Genomic DNA, 18,498 nt, shown 5'->3' with positions numbered 1-18,498 from the left:
TGCTGTGTTGACCTTCATAGGTGCTCGCCAATCGCACTTTTATCAGCGGTCATGAATAGGTTGTTCAGAGGACCTTTGTCTTTATCTCTGTGTGTGCTGCAGGGAGAATCGCCTGAATTCCGTGGGGCTGTGTGTCATCAATACGCCCAGGAGAGGCTTCCCAGCAGCTGACGCGGCACACATTGCCTTGAGTAAGGCCGCCGTGTCCCTATCTGTCTGTGTGTGTGTGTGTGCGTCAGTGCGGTATGTTTGCCTGTTTGTGTGTGCATACGCGTGTGTCTGTCTGCCTCTATCTGTGTGCGAGCGTGTCTGTGTGTAGTGGAATGGTTAGCACGCTGTGCTACGAAGCCGGCGACCCGAGTTCGTTTCCCGCTCGCGGCCAACGCCACTTACAGTTATCTGAACGGGTCCTGGTTATCCCCTAGGTCGACTCAGCCTTATATGAGCACCTGGTGCAGTGTGTAAACATCACCACTTGGGAGACAAAGCTGACCAGGCTTGGGCCTGGCCACCCACCCCATCGTCTGCCGTGCCGGCCTTGATAGGTGCTTGCTAACAGCACTTGCACGAATAGTCTGTTAAAGCTATAGGGGGAATCTTTGTCTTTATGTCTGTCCACATTGTCTTTGTGTACGTGTGTGTGCGCATTCGTGTGTAGCTGTCCTTGGTCCGTGTGTGTGTCTGCTCATTGTTTATACATGTGTGATCGTGCGTATGCATGTGTATGTCTGGGGGGCTGTAACATATCGTGCTTATTCTAATCAAACCACGTACCCCCTAAATATCCTTATTTATTAATTGCTTCTCTCCGAAATGCCACTGCTGCACCTTATTTCGTGATTTTATTCCACGATTTATTGTTTTTTGAACCCACACCTCAACCGTGTATTTTACAAAAAAAATTACCGTGCCAAACTGTAGCTGTAATCACGATTGATGGCGACGGCGGTGAAGGCAAGCTAACATCTTTGGGCCTATTTCTGCATTCATCATCTTCGGGGTAGAGAGCCCTGTGGGCAGGCAGAAGAGTTCGTCTGACGGCGGCGCTAATGGTGCTGGCGATTGTGTGTGTTTTTTTTCCCCGTCCTTGTAAAATAAATTTCATTAAAGCCATTGCCGAGAATATGAATAAGCGCACCACATTGGCTTGTCAGACGCGCTGAGCTCCAACAGCAGCTTTTGAAATGCCTTATGAAACATTTTTTCCGTGATTTCTCCCCCCCTCCCCACTGCTTGTATCCCCGATGTCACTATCGGCGCCGTGTCTTTACGACACGAAGGATATCATGGAGCTGCGTCTGAGTTACCACTCTATCTCACGTGATCTCAGGTCTTGAATCTGCTTCACGTGGTTCGTTAGCTTCCGCACGGTCTATAGGGGCAGATGTAGATGGGGATGGTTTCGTTTTGTTTACCTTGCTTGTACTTTGTACCACTATCATGTTTTTGTACTGTTTGTTGTTGTAGCGTTTTTACCTGCCCCGACTGGACATTTGTGGATTCCTCCATTATAAATAAATATTCAGATTTATGATTCTGTGAAACAACGCCTGCCTGTTCACAACTACCTGCCTATCTAGGCTCACGAAGCATATTGCTCGCGTGCCGAGGTGCTCATTTTTAATAAGGGCCGTAACATCTGGCCCCAGAGACGGCGTGCTTAGAGAATACAGAGATCCTTTGATTCTACCGGATCAACAACAAAAACATCAAACATCTTTCATCCCCTCCGTGATCCGTACTAACGCGGCGTTGTTGTTGTTTTTTGCCGTCGACATTCCCAATAGGAACGTAGGGAAACGCGCCCCCGTTGTTAGACATCGTTTGTAAAGGATCTGTAAGGGCTCTTGACGTTGCTTGGCGCTCGATCCCCTGGGTACGTATGGAACGGGGATTTAATTTGTATGCTCAGACGTGCCCGGCGTGAGTAAAGTAAATGATGCAGCCCTGCAGTTATTTGTTCGCTCCACCGCTGGCGGAGAGACCACCACGGGAGATGTCTTCTCTCGTAGAGAGGCCGTCCAGAGGGTATTTTTGTTCTTCGCTTTGCACGCTGGCCTGACATCTGGGAGGAGGTTGAAGTACCCACACTTTACCCCACCACACATGCAAATTGCCCCATCGGTGAACTGTGGTGTTACCCTATGAGACCTCCTTTACCAGTGCCAAAATATAGTAGTAGGTTTTTACCCTTTAAACTGGTACACACACCTTTATACATATTTTGCCACTGGTAAATGAGGTCTCATAGTGTAAAATAGTGTAAATGCTTACCCCGAGCTCTCAATAGTGCGCTGTTTTTGAGTTGTACGCCTTTTGGTGTCTTTTGGTCCAACACCAATGGAGACTAGGCTCTAAGAAAAGCTGTCTCGGGTGTGGACCAATCAACTTCAAGGACAGTGCATATCATTATCAGAGTTGTTTCTTTTTGTTTGCATTTTGACTGCTTGTGTTGTGGTTATTGCAAACATGATGCCTTGTATAAAGGTGTCTTGTATAAAAGTTTTGTACCAGTTTAAAGGGTGGTTTTACCCGTTTTGTAATTCTTCTGGGTGGACGGTGAGGCGGTGGGGGAAGATGTTTAATTTTTTTATTAAATTTCGATTCAACGCGAGCCCGGTACTTTTGCACCGATCACAGCACAGGGGGCAGGGCGAGGAGGGGGGGAACAGAAACCCTGCAAGCAAAAACCCGAGGTCAGCGTGCCCAGGGGCTTCACGAAGGGGGGACATTTGGACTCTCTGCCCCACCCGAGTGGGTGCCACAAAGCAAGAGAGCCGGGGAGGGAGCGGTGGGGGAGATTTAAAAAACTTGCTCCCCCCTGTTCGTTTAAACTGCCGCGCCGAGCAGTCGAACCGGCGACATTCCGGATCCGCTGGTCCAGTGCGCTGACCGTTGCAAATCGCAGCAGCGTGCACACGGAGAACGCAGACAAATCTGCGTGCGCCGAGGGCCGAGTGTGAGCGAGTGGCTCTGCTGCTATCCAGAATCAGAATATTTATTTATACTGGGGGAATCCGATGAGCTATGCAGCTCTTTTTCGCCCATAGTTCCAGTAGTGGCAGGTCAGAACGTTACAACGATAAATAATACAAAAGCACGATAGGAGTGCAAAGTATAGCAAAGGTAAGTAAATCCCCTTTGAAAAAATATACAATTAAAAATTCTATTTTTTTTTCTCACCTTATGAAGCCCACTGAGCTAATAGCTTCTTTTTCGGAAGCGACCTGCACAAAGAGATTATCACTTGGAAATTTAGAGCAGAAAAATAATCTGAACGCTTGACGTTGATTCAGAATGTGGAGGGAAAAACTGGAGTACCCGGAGACAAAATCCACATGGCCACGGAGAGAAAATGCAAACTCCAAATATACAGCAGCAGGCATGGGGTCGGGATCAAACCCCCGACCTCCTGCATACCAGGCGAGGCAGATAACATCTATCCACCGTGCCTCCCGCCCACCCAAACTTTTTCAGAACACGCGCGCTTGCGTGTTTCTCTTCGACATAACTATTTCAGACAGCTCGGCAGACACATCTGCAGCAACTTACGGAGCGTGCACCTTTAAATATAATTCGATACTATAGGTGTCCGGTGTAATGCAATAAACAGTCCCAACAGAAACCATCGGAACATTAATTTTTTTGCGTGTGCATGTTGAATCGCGGTCGTCGGAATGGTTCAACTTTTGCGTGTGAGTTATGCGAGTGGAAATTGACTTACACACTCGAGCGTGTTTGCTGCCAAAAGTGTAATGAAATAAAAAGTCCCAGCAGATTAACTTACTGTTTACAGCCTTGGTCGTAGTTACGGTGATTTTGCACGTTTCAGTGAGACGGATGGGCTGGTTCCGATTGAGAGATGGAGCTGCAGTTCTCGGGTTATTTATGTTTATTTACACAAGCTTACATACCTCTCTTTATATTTCATGCCATTAGTACATCTTTCACAACAGTGGTAAATGAACAAGAACTTTTTCTTCGCAAGGCGCATTTACCCGATGGAGATCATATCATTTTGAAGATAAAACACATATCCTATGAAGCGATCTACTTTTACCGCGCGTGAAGACTTTTTCTTAAATCCTCGCTGGCCCTGTATGTTCTGTTTTCTGTGGAGTAAGTTTTAACAGCCGCCGATGCTGTTTGTACTAAGAGTACGTGTAAATATTCTTTGGGTCTTTCGGTAAGACCCAAAGGATATGAATTCCTGCGGTCACGAAAGCTTTAAGTCAAGATTTAGTACGTGTAAAGATTAAGCGTTGCGGTTTTACGTTACGTACAAATTCGGTAACCACGCTGAGTCCAGGTCGCGTGCAAAAGTCAGACGGATTTTGGCATCACGTGACCAATGAAGGTTGGGCAGTGAGACATGGAGGAGTTCTTCACGAAGCAATGTAAACACTGTCCTGCCGTTAGTCTCGACCACTGGCCATCAGACCTTCACTCTTCCTGCCGAAGCCCGTTGCTTTACTACTGCCCGATATATGTGTGCGTGTTGGGAAACTTCTTTCGCGCCGTACGTAGCCAACCGTGCTAACGTACGTCGTTCAGAACAGCGCGGCGCTACGGCCCGACGCACGCATTCTGTTGAAATGAACGCACCCGCCGACTTGGCACCGTCATCATAACGGGGGGGGCTAACTGCATCCCCCCCTATATTAATCGTACAAGCCCTCCCCCCAGCCCCCAAAACTCGCCCCCCCAAACTGCTAAAGCTCTGCCGCGCTCGCTCATAGTTTCCTGAGCAGGTGAGTAATGTGGCCTGCGGAGATTCTTCCGGCGCTTAATGGCTTTGATGATAATTGGATCTTGCGGTGTGAGCGCCAGAGTCCCCGGACGCGCACGCTTCGGGGGGGGGGGGGGGGGGGGGGGCCTCGTCGCCTCTCCGGCGTCCGCCGTGAAAGCGCCGCTGGCTCGTCGTCTCCGGGATGGTGGCCGACTGTTGCTCCCGACGTTCCCGACGCGATGGCCCGCGCCTCGTGCAGAGCCGACCTCCATGTGGCCCGGGATGGAGGGCGGGGGGGGCCCTGACAGGCCGCTGGATAAGAAACTGATTTCCGCTCTGACCGGCGGCCAAATGCTCCCAAGCGCGCGGCCAGATTTGCGCCGCTTTTGCCGAATCCCCCCCTCTCTCTCTTCCTTCCATCGTGTAGAGTCTTGCCGGTTGTGAGAAACACCACTGTCTGGGGAATTTCATTTTTGTGTAAATAAATGGGCAGATAAATGGCCAACTTGAATAGCTGGACGCTGTGCGTTGCTGTGAAGTTTTAAGCGACAAGCCAGCCGTAGGGCCCTCGGAGAGTGCGTGGGTCATTGATGCTCGTTCAACATTAATATTCTTTAATGTTCATGGTTTCCAAAAGCACTTGCAATGTTTTTTTTACATTGTGTTATTATTTTATTACACCTCCGTTGGAGCCGTTTTGCGGGTAATTTTTTTTTGCATTGCCAAAGTTGGATGTAGAATTCAGTTTTGAAAGTTGCAGTTGTGTATCTGATTCACAGCTGGAATAAGATGATAATTGGTTAAATGGATAATTACAGTGAAAATTCTACTACTTTTGGATTGCACGAGCATTCTGTAAAAAAGAGACAGATGGGCGGGGTCAACAATTTACAACAACAACAAACTCTATAAAAAATCTATAGAAAAGCTAAGCAGGTCACGAAAATAAATAAGTAATGCGTACAGGCGTTCCTCTCATAGCGTTGTTCCTTACAACGCTCTTTTTATGCAGGACGAAGATTCCTCGAGTGTGTTTCCGAGCGTCCCCGAGTGGAGGCACGAGCGTGCAGTTTCAGGGCCCATGCCGTTAACCCATTTTTTAGTCGCTGTGCGCAATCGCCGGGTGGAGGTGGTGGCTTTGCCTGCCCCTTGACCCCACCCATCGGTCATTCGCGCTAGGGACAGGATCCGTAATCTCTGTATGTGCCTGTGTCTCATCGTCACGCCACCCCCCCCCCCACCTCCTCTCCACCCCCCTGCTCTAACCAGGAACCGTCCGCCGGTTTTTGGGAAAAACCACGGAGAGAGCATATCCACCATCGTGTTCGCCGTGATGGATCAAGACGAGGTACGGAAAGAAGAAAAATCCCCCTCCCCCGGATAATCTTAGATTACGACGGGGGAATAAAAATAATTCCTACGCGTGGATTCCGTAAACCGACTTTGTAGAATGCTGTTCGCCCTCGGGGTTATTTCAATTTCCAGATGGTGATGTTTCGATTTTAATTCGCACGGTGGAGTGACGTCACACGTGATAACATTCAGCGCCATGGTCGGCATGGTCGAACCGCTCTGTTGTGGCCTTTTTGTGCATTGTCTTCTGCATTTGGCGATACTGTCATGAATGAGGCCGGTTTCTGTGGTGCGAGTCCCCCAACAGCAACGCTACTGGCACTCGCCTTTGGTTGATATTGGTAATTTTCACGACAGTTACTGTGACGCCCTGCTCACCCACCCCTCCCCCCTCCTCCAGGTTACAGACAGACATAAGGGGGCAGAGCGAATGCACTCACATTTTGAGCCTCAGCCGGCGAATGTTTAACTGCCACGAATCCATGCCAAACAACGGTGGCTTAATATATATATTTTTTATCCTGGGTCCCCTTAAGTGAATGGGTTCAATGGGAGGCTGCGGCTTAATTGCTCTTGGGTGGTAATTCAGTGCGCTGCTTTCGAACCGTTCACCGCTGAGGGGCTTTGTCAAGGGTTGTGTCCGATTTTATGCCGAGGGGGATGGAAGAGGTCCGAGCCTCGATTAGCGCGGTTTTCTAAGCACGGTGCGAAAGACGTTCATCGTACGTGCATGCGTCGTCTCGTCTGGCGGGAGGCAGAATGCACGCACAGCGATTCATCGGTGCTGGTACAGCTTCGAGCTCGGTTCGAATCCGAGTTTCGGCCACCCGTGATTTAACTGGGTTCTCAAGCGTATAGAGTGGGTGATCTCCACTGCCCAGTCACAATCACTCTTGACAAAAAAACCCCCATCACTTTTTATGCATGTATATAAGAACTTCTTTCGCACCGTACGTAGCCAACCGTGCTAATTGGAGGTGTGGGGGAAGGTCAACAAACTAAACACAAAAGCAGCGCTAAAGAAATTAGTTTTAACTGCCAGTTCGGAGAATGATCACTAACAAACATTACCATGTGGCTGGGCAGGTGGGAAAGTGATCGGATGAGAGGTAGCTTGAAGGGATTTCAAAATGACTTCTGTTCTTATTGCATTGTGCTTGCTCTACTCGATGAGCGTTTGAAATCGATTCTTCATCCCGTGAGATGACACCGTGGTAGCACAATCGGGATATAATTGGCTACACAAAGATTGAGAAATAGAGGGAAAAGGAAGAATAGATTCTTAGGCTACTCCATATGTGTCGAATCGTGCTGGGCATGGTGGCACACACAGCTGGAATGCACACAAATTAAATCCTGAAACAACTTTCATGGCCTCTGTGAAAAATCTGATTTTAAATGGAATTGACTGTAAATCACAATCCAATTCCAATGGTTACAAAAAGATTCGGTGAGGATTTTCAAAATATATAAACACATTGTTGTTGACGCTACTATCCAGCAGTTGTCTATGTTTAATATTTAAATTTCAAAACAAACTAAGGTTTTCCTTGTGATAGGAAAATGTGTGTTCTTTGCTGGACTAAGGCTTGCCATGTGTTTCGGTCCAGACTTTTCCATCTTGACCTGTCTGTGCAGAAGCCAGTTTAATGCACAACTTTCATAAGCAGACCGCTTTTGCCAAAGTTTAAATGTAAAAGCAGTCTTTTACCCAATAATTTACGTACTCGGCTATTATTGTCAGCTTTGTTGCCAAAATAACATTAGTCAACGTTGACATTCTACTGTGACTGGAAAAGTTCAAATCAGCGACTGGATACATTCTCACAAGTGGGGCGGGGCGTGGATCACGATTTGAATCAAGGATTCGATCATTTTTATTCTGAACATTGCAATGAATTTCAATTTAAAGCTTTCGTGACTGCAGGGATTCATATTCTTGGTTCTTTCGGTAAAGTCACGTAGAAGGGATATAATAAAATAATAAAAATACAACAATAAAATTATCACGACGTTTCGATTGCAACACAAGCAGTCATCGTCAGGTGTGAAAACCACAGCAAGAAAATCAATTTCTGATGATGATTGCTTGTGTTGCAATCGAAACGTCGTGAGAATTTTTTAGCTTTTATTTTTATTATTTTATTATTTCCCTTCTACGTGACTTTACCGAAAGAACCAAGAATATTGCGATGAATGTTAGCACCTCTTAGGGTTGCGGCGGAATGAGGGCGGGGGGGGGGGGGTTGACATGCACGCATGTCACCCGCACTGGTAAAGGTGCAAGCCCTGCAGTTCTGTGCTCATGCCACCGCTGGCCGATCGGCCTCCTCTAAAAATATCTGTATAGAGCCCTGATGGGAGGGTATCTTGGCCTAGTCTTCCACACTGGCCAGACCTCTTGGAAGAGGTGGGAGTAATCCACACTTTTAACCACCACACGTGACCTGCCAATGGACTTAATTGTGGTGTAACTCATTTATACTGCTGGGGTGGACAGAGGTGCGTGGCTGTTGGGGGGAGTAAAAAAAAAAACCCCACGATCTTTTCGACAGCCGTGCGGTGACCTCTTAATTGCAAATCCAGAATCGGCGCCAACCGTTACACATCCACAGCGCCCCCGTCATGCAACGTATACGGATCAATGGTGCTTACACATGCGGTTCGATGCCTTATATCAGCATGGTTGAGAATCGAAATAGGTTGTTGAATTGATGGACCCATTTCACCCCAAGCATTCTATTCCTATCATCGTAATTTTTTTTGTACCAAATAAATTCCTTATTTGAAATAGTACATCTAGATAAATATTGTGATTGGGGAAAAACCAAACGGAGTGTTTTGCCCTGGTTACTGACATTATTATCACATTATTGCATTATGACTGCAAAACAGAACGCAAAGGAAAACTTACTCTACAGCGTGATGATGTACTCTGGGCCTACTGTTGACAGAGCATAGACCCCGACATGCCACAGCTGCGCCTTAATTGCAGTGAGTCAACGAGTCCAATTAAATTTGCTTCATGGAAACCCGCGAGTTGCCAGAGATTTTTCTCCCTTGGCTCAGTTCATCACAACCTGGACTTTGCTCCCACTGTAAAGTACACGCTTGAATCCGACCAAGTACGTACATGCACACACAAAGAAGACAAAGATGCCCCGTGTGGCCTTTGCAGGCTGTCGGGGCAAGTGGTGTTAGCGAGCATCTATGAAGGTCGGCGCGACACACGATTGGAGTGGGTGGCCAGCACCACGCCCAGCCACCTATGTCTCCCAAGTGGTGATGGTTACATGCCGCACCAGGTAATAATTTGAGGCTGAGTCGACATAGGAGGGGGCCCAGGACCGGTTCAGATAACACCGTGAGCGGAAATCGAACTTGGGTCGCCAGGTTCTCAGCGCAGCGCGCTAACCACTGCACTACCGTTATCCCCACCCGCACACACACATGCATATATAATGAAAGAAACTCAACACATTCCTCACTCACACTGCCTTAAAAGGCAAAATTATATAATAGGTGATGTTTAGGGCCACTGGCCTTTCTTCAAAACACACAGAGTGTCCAGGGAGGTAGAGCGTATTTATTGGTTCTTTGTAGATTTAAAAATAATTCAGGAGCTTTCTTTATTTGTTCATATACCGGACTCGCTGCTTTGGTCTTGGGTTTGGCCTCTTGCTTAGTTGACCCATAACAAGCTTTAGCGGCCACATGGATGCTGTTAGCACTCTCCTGCACTTGAGACCCAGAGGGTAACGCCAGTTCAATTTGTTCTCCCATCACAGCGATCGTAACAACGCTGTAAGATTCTTAACCCCCCCCCCCCTCCCCAACAACTTCTGTCCACCCAGCAGCAGTATAAATGGGTTTGATGCGTTGGCGAAATGTTAACTCTCTCGCCTCGTATACAAGAGGTCGTGGGTTGTGTGTATTTTTTCTTGTGTTCCTCCGGTTTTCCCTCCACACTTTGAATCAACATGCATTTTGAGTTTTTGGTTGCTATACATTTTCACATGATGATAAGCCACTTCAGAATCAGTATATTCATTTATAGCATAAACCTTGGATTGCGAGCATAATTCGTTCCGGAAACGTGTTTGTAATCCAAAGCACTTGTATATCAAAGCACTCGAATATCAGTTGTGATCACGTTACGTTCGGCAGACAAAGCGTATACACGTACTACTCGTATTGCAAGACCTCGCTGTTTATCAAATTATTTATTTAAAAAATTTGCTCGTCTTGCAAAACACTCGCAGACCAAGTTACTCGCAATCCAATGTATTACGGTATAGGGGAGGAATCTGATGAGCTATGAAGTTATTTTTCACAAATGTCCAGTCACCAGACATCTTGGAAGAGGGCTATCATTTGTGGCAGGTTGCTTCTGAAAGAGAGCTATTTCACTTAGTGGGCCTTACTGGTAAAATTCCTTTTTTTTAAATATAATTTACAGTTTTTTTTATTGGCATTGTCCAGAGCGGAGGCGGCATTTGCCAGCAGTGTCATGAGCAAGGAATTGCAGGAATTCACCTTTACCTTTTTATGCAGGGATAATTACCTGTGAAACAGAGAAGCGCCGTGATTATTTTTCCCTACCAGTTCATTTAAATTAATTTTCCAGAACGTGCAGCTGTGCCTGTGTTCACATTTTCAATTTCATCCTGGAAACGGCATACAAAGAGCAGCCTGCTATACGACGGGTTACATTTCTCTTTTTCCATGACTCCTTCTGGCAAGTGACCACCCCGTAATGGCCAGATCTCAGCATACATTTGTAGTGAGTTCAACTGAGTCGCAGACACACTCTTTGAAGGCAACACATTTCTTCATTCCAACACAAAGGGGTAACTGCCCCTTCACCAGATAACAACCTATGGTGGTGGATCACCAGGCTAACTACCAGAGGTCGCAAACGGGTTTTGATTCCTTACCCGTGCCCGTACCCGGCCGCACCAGGGTCGCAAACGGGTACCCGTACCCGGTCGGGTACGGGTAGCCGGGTATCGGATAGGGTACGGGTATCGGGTACCCGGTTGCGTCCTCTGCTAACTACACACTATAGTGGTGGACCACCAGGCTAACTACACACAATAGTATTTTTAGGTTTTTTCGGTAAAGTCACGTAGGTAAAGAATAAAAATTCGTCTACACAACAAAGGCTCATTCCTAGCAGCGGCTTTAGCCACACCAACTTCACAATAATAATAAATATCCAGGGGCCTGCCTTGGCTCCTCCCACCCTCAACCAGTATATACAAGGATGGTTTTTCTTGGAATTTCTCTTTCATGATACAGCAATCGTGCTGTGACGGTTCCACCTGAAGACGGAAGCTTGTGTTGCCTCCGAAACGTCGTGATTTTTTTTTTACTTTTATTAATTTTAATTTTTTACCTACGTGACTTTACCGAAAAAACCGAAGAATATGAATCCTTTTAGTCACGAAAACTTCAAATCTAGAATACACACTATAGTGGTGGACCACCAGGCTAACTACGCTAATTACACTGGGAGTAGCTACAAGACAGGACCCAGGCTTGGGTCCAGGTCCACGTGTTGGTGACTCTTCTCGGACGTAGAACGTAGATTCGTCGGGATGACCACAGCAGCCGGTCCCTCTCGGGGACCCGGCTTATATCCTCCATGGCGTGGCTGGCTCCGCCCTTAGCCACGACCACCTTCGAGAACCCTCCAGAAGGATCTCGGCCCAGACACGTGACCACCCCTAGCCCCCACCTGGGGGCCGTGTGTATACTTTACCCGTCACGTGTCTTTCGGGGTCAACCAGAGTGCCATGGCCGTTAGTAACCCCATTCCCATGGCCTGCACTCTCACCCCTATCCTGTAGGGGTTGGCACTGCACGCAGAGCGTGGTGCTATCCAGCACTGCCAGTCGGCGCTCACCGAGCCCCTCTAGGGCCGGTACTGCACCCACATGTACGTGGTGCCAGCGATGTCAATACATCGCACGCCGTGCTCTCTCGGGCCGGCATTACACAGTGACACCCGCGATGTCACTACACATTTGCCTGCAACGCAGTGTGTGCAGTTGAAGTCAGGGTGTGGCATTCCGCAGCTCATTGCAGCATTAGCAATAATAATTTCTCTTTATTGGCCCTATCGTTCTGTTTGAGGGGCTGACATGATAATTAAGCTTTCTGTTTGCGGAAGTCTGTATGCCCATATGTTAAACTTCTTTGAGGGGACGACAACAAACTAACACACATAAAGCATTTCTAAAGAATTCAGTTTTCAATCTAGATTTAGGAGTGCATAGCTCCAGCGGCTTCCTAAAATTGGAAGGAAGGGCATTCCAGATGGTCGCAGAAGCCCACCTGAAAGCGCGCGATGCGGTGACCACCGTCTTTGTCCGATGGCCACCCACAAGCCACTGCTGCTGCGAGAATGACCGTAGTTTGCGTTATGGTTTATGCTCCTTGACGAGATCGAATTGGTACATGCGGAGCACTCGAGTGAGATGGTTTTTCGCCAGAGTTTTGCGCAACACCAAAATTGGCATCTTTGTTGGCGGTTGAGAAACTCACATACGGAACGATCGAGCCAAATGTGTCCTCCCTTCTAACGTAACTTTGTTTTCCAGTTAATCTTTAGCCACAGTTGTCACCTTCAAAGTGTGTGTGTGTGTAAATAAAGTAGACATTTTATAGATTTATATCTACCACCTTCCATCGATTGCGGAAGCTAGGTGCGATTGAGCCGTGATAGTACCCCGATGGGCGACCACCATGCATGACAGGTGCTATAGGCTATATACTTACAGGGCTGCACGGTCGAGAGCAGAACATCCATTGTTGTACAGAACCCATTGTTGGCAGTGTAGCATTGTCATCCTGTAATTCTATGCTCGCGTGTTCATGCTACTCGCCTGCTCCAACCCACGCTGTCCAGCGCGGTGCAGTACGGTCAGAAAAGTCAATGACCTGCGTGACTTGGGGATGCCATCATCCAGCAGCGGAGTGACCAAGGCTGTGTGTGCGTACGTGGACAAGCCCTTATCCAATGATGTTCATTGACCGCGTATCTGTACTCCGTAGATGCTGCTGTGTAGGTCCACGTTGGATTGAATGGGGTTGATAATTGATTTTTTTTACCCTTCTATCTGGCAACAGATAGAAGGGTAAAAAAACAATTGTCATATTTTTTACTGGCAAATGAAGTTCCAATGGTGTAAATGCTTACCCCGAGCTCTCATACTCTGATGGTGCATTGTCTTTGAGTTGTGCGCCTTTTAGCGTCATCTGGTCCAACCCATGTGAGACTAGGCTCTAAGGAAAGCTGTCTCGGGTGTGGACCAATCAACTTCAAGGACAGTGCATATTATCAGAGTTATGTTTTTTGTTTGCATTATGGCTGCAGGTATTGTGGTCTATGCAAACATGACTCCTTGTTAAAAAAAGGTGTCAGTTTTGTTGCCAGATAGAAGGGTTAAAAAACAATTATCATATTTTTACTAGCAAATGAGTTTCCCATGGTGTTGAATGGGGTTGTTTGAAGCTTTACGGGAATAGCTTTCGTAAATTATTCCACTCCTTTACTCAGCGTTCTGGAATTTAAAAATGCCCGGCATCGCCAAAGATGACTAATTTATGCGTGATTGTTTTTCCCTTCTCGCTAGTTTATTATTTACAGTGTGGAACTAGGAGTGCTTTTAAAAGCGGATTCTAATATTATATTCATTTGAAGACATGCTTTGTGGATTTAGTTATTGATATTGATAGGCTTTTTATAATACTGGTGTAAGGTCCTTTGTAGCTTATGGAAGGTGGTCATGCCAGAAGCTTTCTCTAAATCAAGGCTTTGTGAACTTTTCCTTACTGCAAGCCGAAAAGAACTTTCAATTACCTTTGAAGGGCAGCCACGCATTAACACACGCACACCTTGGTCACTTCTGTGACTTGAAGACGACGTTGCCGCGGCAGGAGTGAGCGAGTGCGCGCTGAGATTATGTTTGTTGCCAGGTCGAAAACATTCCCACCCTCTAACACCCGATTAGTGCGGATAAGATGCTCGCACTGATGGATAAATATCGTTTGCGGGACTTTTTCAAACGGGGGTGGGGGGCAGTGGGGGGTTGGGGGCAAAGTCGTTATGCCCCCCCCCCCACGCCACCTCATACCGCAACCATTAAAATTTATAGTTTATTGATATTCATTACAGAAAATAATGGGTTTTTTTATTGATGTAGGGACCTATTTAAAAAGTTAGCAATTTCAGGAACGTGCCCACATGTTCCCCCCCACCCCCCTCCCCATGGGAAGTTTCTAGATCTACCTTTGGTTTGTAAGTGAGACATGCAGTGAGACATGAAGTGATACATGAGGCGTATCGGCCGCGGGCCATCATCAGCCTCCCCACCAAATCTCTGCAACCGACGAGGAAGCCCCTTGTTCCGCTCGCATGTAAGCTCACCGCACAACCCCTGTCGGAGATCGAATCTTAACGTGCGGTCCTGCGATTGCTTGCTCACCACAACATTGCTGCCGGAGGGGCCTCGAGTTAAGATGGAGCTCTAGGGAGTCACAACATTGGTGCTGGAGGGGCCTCGAGTTAGGAGGGAGATCTAGAGAGCCCCTGTGGAAGATATTTTGGCCTACTCTTCCACGCCTGCTCTGGACGTCTTGCCCACCCCCATCGTGAAAATTCCTAAAGCCACCGGTCGGCCACGCATAAACAATCGCTTAGCAAAACGCGACAATTGTGTCGGTTGGGAGGGGTTAATGACTAGAATTTGGACCTAACACTACCACCACGCGGTCTAATCCAAGAACAATATGGGTCAATAATGGCACCGTTGCTGAAGCGTGCTCTGGTGCCCGCCAGTGTACGTGAAACCAGCCCACGCTGTTCCACCGCGCAGAGCAGGCTGTTTGGCTCGGCTGTCTTGTAAAACATAGCGGGGGTGACGTACTTCTGCGCTGGCAGGGTCCCAGTGTCTGCATAGATGCAAACAAGCGGACCGCCGGACGGCTGAAACGCCGCGAGTTTGCACAGCAGGGGGCACAGGTGGAGCATTTGTCAGTCATTTCAGTCAGTCACCCAGCTCACGGCGCCTGGGCCTGTTCCGTGACCTGCCAGCGGGCGTTGGAAACCTCATGTGGCCTTCAAGTGCAAGCTAAAGACAAAGATCCCGACTTTTTAGCCTTACGAGACTGTTGGGACATGTACTGTTAGCGAGCACCTTTGAAGGCCGGCACTGCACACGAGGGGGTGGGTGGCCAACACCACGCCCGGCCGCCTTTGTCTCCCCAGTGGTGATGTTTACACACCGCACCAGGTACTCATTTGTGGCTGAATTGGCCAAGCAGGAGGCCCAGGACCAGTCCCCCTAGCTTGGCACACGTGCCGTGGTGACGTCACCGCCACTCGGTGGTGAACGGCGGCTGTTGATGTTGTTGTTGACGACGACTGCCATCACCCTCTTACTTTGCTGTTGGCAGTGGGCACAGACGGGGGCATCTTGTAGCGTTTGCGCTTGAACCGTTTTTGGGAGTCGCGAACGCGCAAAAAATTGCCGTTGCGTTTTCCCCCGCCACTCGCTTCCACGCTTCGAAAAGAATGACAGAAAGGGAAGCACGGGGGGTCGGGGGTGAAAAAAAAAGCGCCACATTTTCGGGTTCCCTTCAAAGTGGAGTAAACACTCTCATCTGCGTGGCAGCGCGACGTGCCGCACTGTTGTGCGACGCAGCAGTTGTGTCATTAGTGAGCAATCGCCGCTGTTGGGGACCCGCTTTTTTAAAATTCTTTTTATCTGCCTAATTGTTCGCTCTGTAATTGGGGAATCAACGTGGAGATGCTCGCGCGTCTGTGAATGCGTGCGTCCCCGCACCCCCCCCCGCCCCCTCCCACGCTGTGTGTGTTCTTGTCGCAGAAGTGTTCCGTGTTTGAACCTCAAGCAAACGTGAGCAGAATGCTCCATTCTGCGTCTCCAGGGTGCGTCTGTATATGTACGTACGTACATTGAACTTCTTTCATCAACCGCACTAATCGGAGGTGCGGGGGGGGAAGGACAACAAACTAAACGCAAAAAGCAGTTCTTAAGAAATTAGTTTTCAATCTAGATTGTTTAAAATTGCATAGCTCTGGTGGCTTCCGAATATCAGGAAGGGAAAGCGTTCCCAACGGCCACAGAAGCGGATCCGACAGCGCCACGCGATGCGGTGACCGACTTTATTTGACGGCTGAGCTAGAAGTAGCTGTTGCGAGGATGGCCGGAGTTCGCGCCATGATGGTTCTTGCGATGATGGTTCTTGCGATGATGGTTCTTGCTCCTTGACGAGATTTGCAAGGGATTGTGGTTCATCTGTGGCAAGCATTTTGTGTGTAAATGAGTGCAATTAGAAATACGCTTCCGACCGTCGGTGTCTCTTTTCAAATTAATATTATCGCAAAGCATTTTGTTCAAGCGAGAAAACCCTGGACCGGTTTCAACCCTATGGGTCTCTTCAGCAGAGCAAGGCATGTTAAACAATTGCTGCCGGATTAGCACACCTTACTAGGATGGGCGCTCTTAAGTTTGAATAACAAAATAGATGAGTAGACAAAATAAAAATTTCATATATCTGTCTTCACATAAAACAAAAGAGTAAGATTTTGATTTAAAGTTTTTGTGACTGCAGTCACGTAGAAGGGAGGGAAAAAAAATGTGTTTTATATTTTTATTATTTTATTATTTCCCTTCGTGACTTTACCGAAAGAACCAAGAATATAAAAGAGTAAGAGTTTATTTTTCTGACACGGATGATCCCGTTGAGATTTGTCGTGCGTGAGTGCAGCAGCAGCAACAGCGGCAAAAGACCAAAAGTGTCAACATTGCGGATAACGAGTGTTACAAAGTGTCCTGACGGGACATTGTGCAACTGACAAACGAGAACATGACGGTCGTGAACAGAAATCGACGCGGATCGGGTGAAAAATAACGGAAAAGTTAGGTGACGTGCCAGGTGAGCTCCGCCACCTTAGTCTTAACAGTGACGTGAAAATAAGCGAATCGGGATAAAGACGGTGCTACCGTGCGAGTGCGAGCGTGCGGGAGCAAGATGCCCCGTGGCCTTGTAAGGAGTGTCATTTCAGCAGACTCGGTTGAGTATAACAGTACCTCGGTGTGCATTTCTTCTACAAACGAAATTTCGGTAAAACAAACTTTGGATTTTCCGACATTACTTGAAACGTGAAAGCTAAAAATCTAATAGTTGTATACTGAAATGAATAATAAGTTTATCGATATACGGTGCTCTACGAATTAGAATACATTTCTAATTCTTCAACGTGGCGCATCGCGCTTTCCTTTGTTATTTTTTTATTTTAATACTGTACAGTGTAAAATATAACGTTGTTTTCGACATCACTTGTCTTTAAAGCATGAATGGTAAGTCACGAAGTGTGTATACAGTATGAAATGGCAAGTTTACGAAAGCTGGGAACGCATCCTCAGTACTAATGTTGTAAGTTACTTGATGTACGAGGGTTTCGGTGTACAAGCAATGATCGGGGAACGCATCCACTTGGTTTGTCGAGGTATTGCGATGCAAGCAAGCTCTGGATCGGTTTCCAGTAGCTCGTCAGCTCGATTTAATTAATGCTGCTCAACTGCCAAATGTTGTAGACAATAACCCTCTCTTTAAGATCTGGTTCAGAGTTCAACTCACAGTTACATCATACAAACACAACAGTAGTTACGTAAACATAATGTGTTATGTAATTTTGCTTTGCACAGACGCACGCTTGGCATGTATGTATGTATGTTGTGTGTTTGTGGAATTTCTTTCACACTTACATAGCCAACCGTGATAATCGGAGGTGGGGGGGAAAGGACAACAAACTTAACACAAAAAGATATTTTTAAAGAAATGAGTTCTCAATGTACATGATTTAAAAGTACCAAGCTCCAGTGGCTTCCAAATATCGTAAGGAAGAGCGTTCCAGACGGCTGCAGAAGCGCATCCGTAACCGCGCGCAATGCAGTGGCCGTCTTCGCAAAGACAGTCACTGCATTGCACGCTTACAGTTGTGCGGGAGAAGGACAAAAAATAAACGCAAAAAGTAGTTATAAAATAACGAGTTTTCAATCTAGATTTGAAAGTGCATCGCTCCAGTGGCTTCTTAATACCCTAATCAAGAGCGTTCCAGATGGTCGCAATAGTACATCTGAAAGTGCGCGATTGCTGTTTACGTTACATCATCACGGGGTGGGACTGATGGCGAATAATTAAGAGCAACCCTTGTCGTGGACATGTGGTCACGTGGGGACATGTGGTGCTGGCTCAACTATGCGACTCCAGCGTTGTTCTCTCACCGCTGTAACAAAACATTTGACGATTTATGAGATTTAATTTTGTCCGTCCGTCCGTCGTACTGCGAGTCTGTCTGTCAGCCGCAGCACTCACTCGAGTGA

The 18,498-nt window shown here is 47.3% G+C and overlaps 1 protein-coding gene across 1 annotated transcript in view; it reads left to right on the top strand.

Annotated features, from left to right (window-relative positions):
- Nucleotides 1-6,063, top strand: part of LOC133352763 (ganglioside-induced differentiation-associated protein 2-like) — a 43,445-nt gene extending 37,382 nt beyond the window's left edge. Inside the window, exons 5-6 of the mRNA XM_061568627.1 lie at nucleotides 103-191; nucleotides 5,999-6,063. Coding sequence (XP_061424611.1) covers nucleotides 103-191; nucleotides 5,999-6,063 — 154 coding nt within the window. The remainder of the gene's footprint in view (nucleotides 1-102; nucleotides 192-5,998) is intronic.
- Nucleotides 6,064-18,498: the final 12,435 nt, after the last annotated feature.

This window comes from Lethenteron reissneri, chromosome 5 (assembly GCF_015708825.2).
Source record: "Lethenteron reissneri isolate LAM-NWPU_2019-01 chromosome 5, ASM1570882v1, whole genome shotgun sequence".
NCBI classification, from domain to species: domain Eukaryota; kingdom Metazoa; phylum Chordata; class Hyperoartia; order Petromyzontiformes; family Petromyzontidae; genus Lethenteron; species Lethenteron reissneri.
This window is presented reverse-complemented; position numbering and strand designations above follow the sequence as displayed.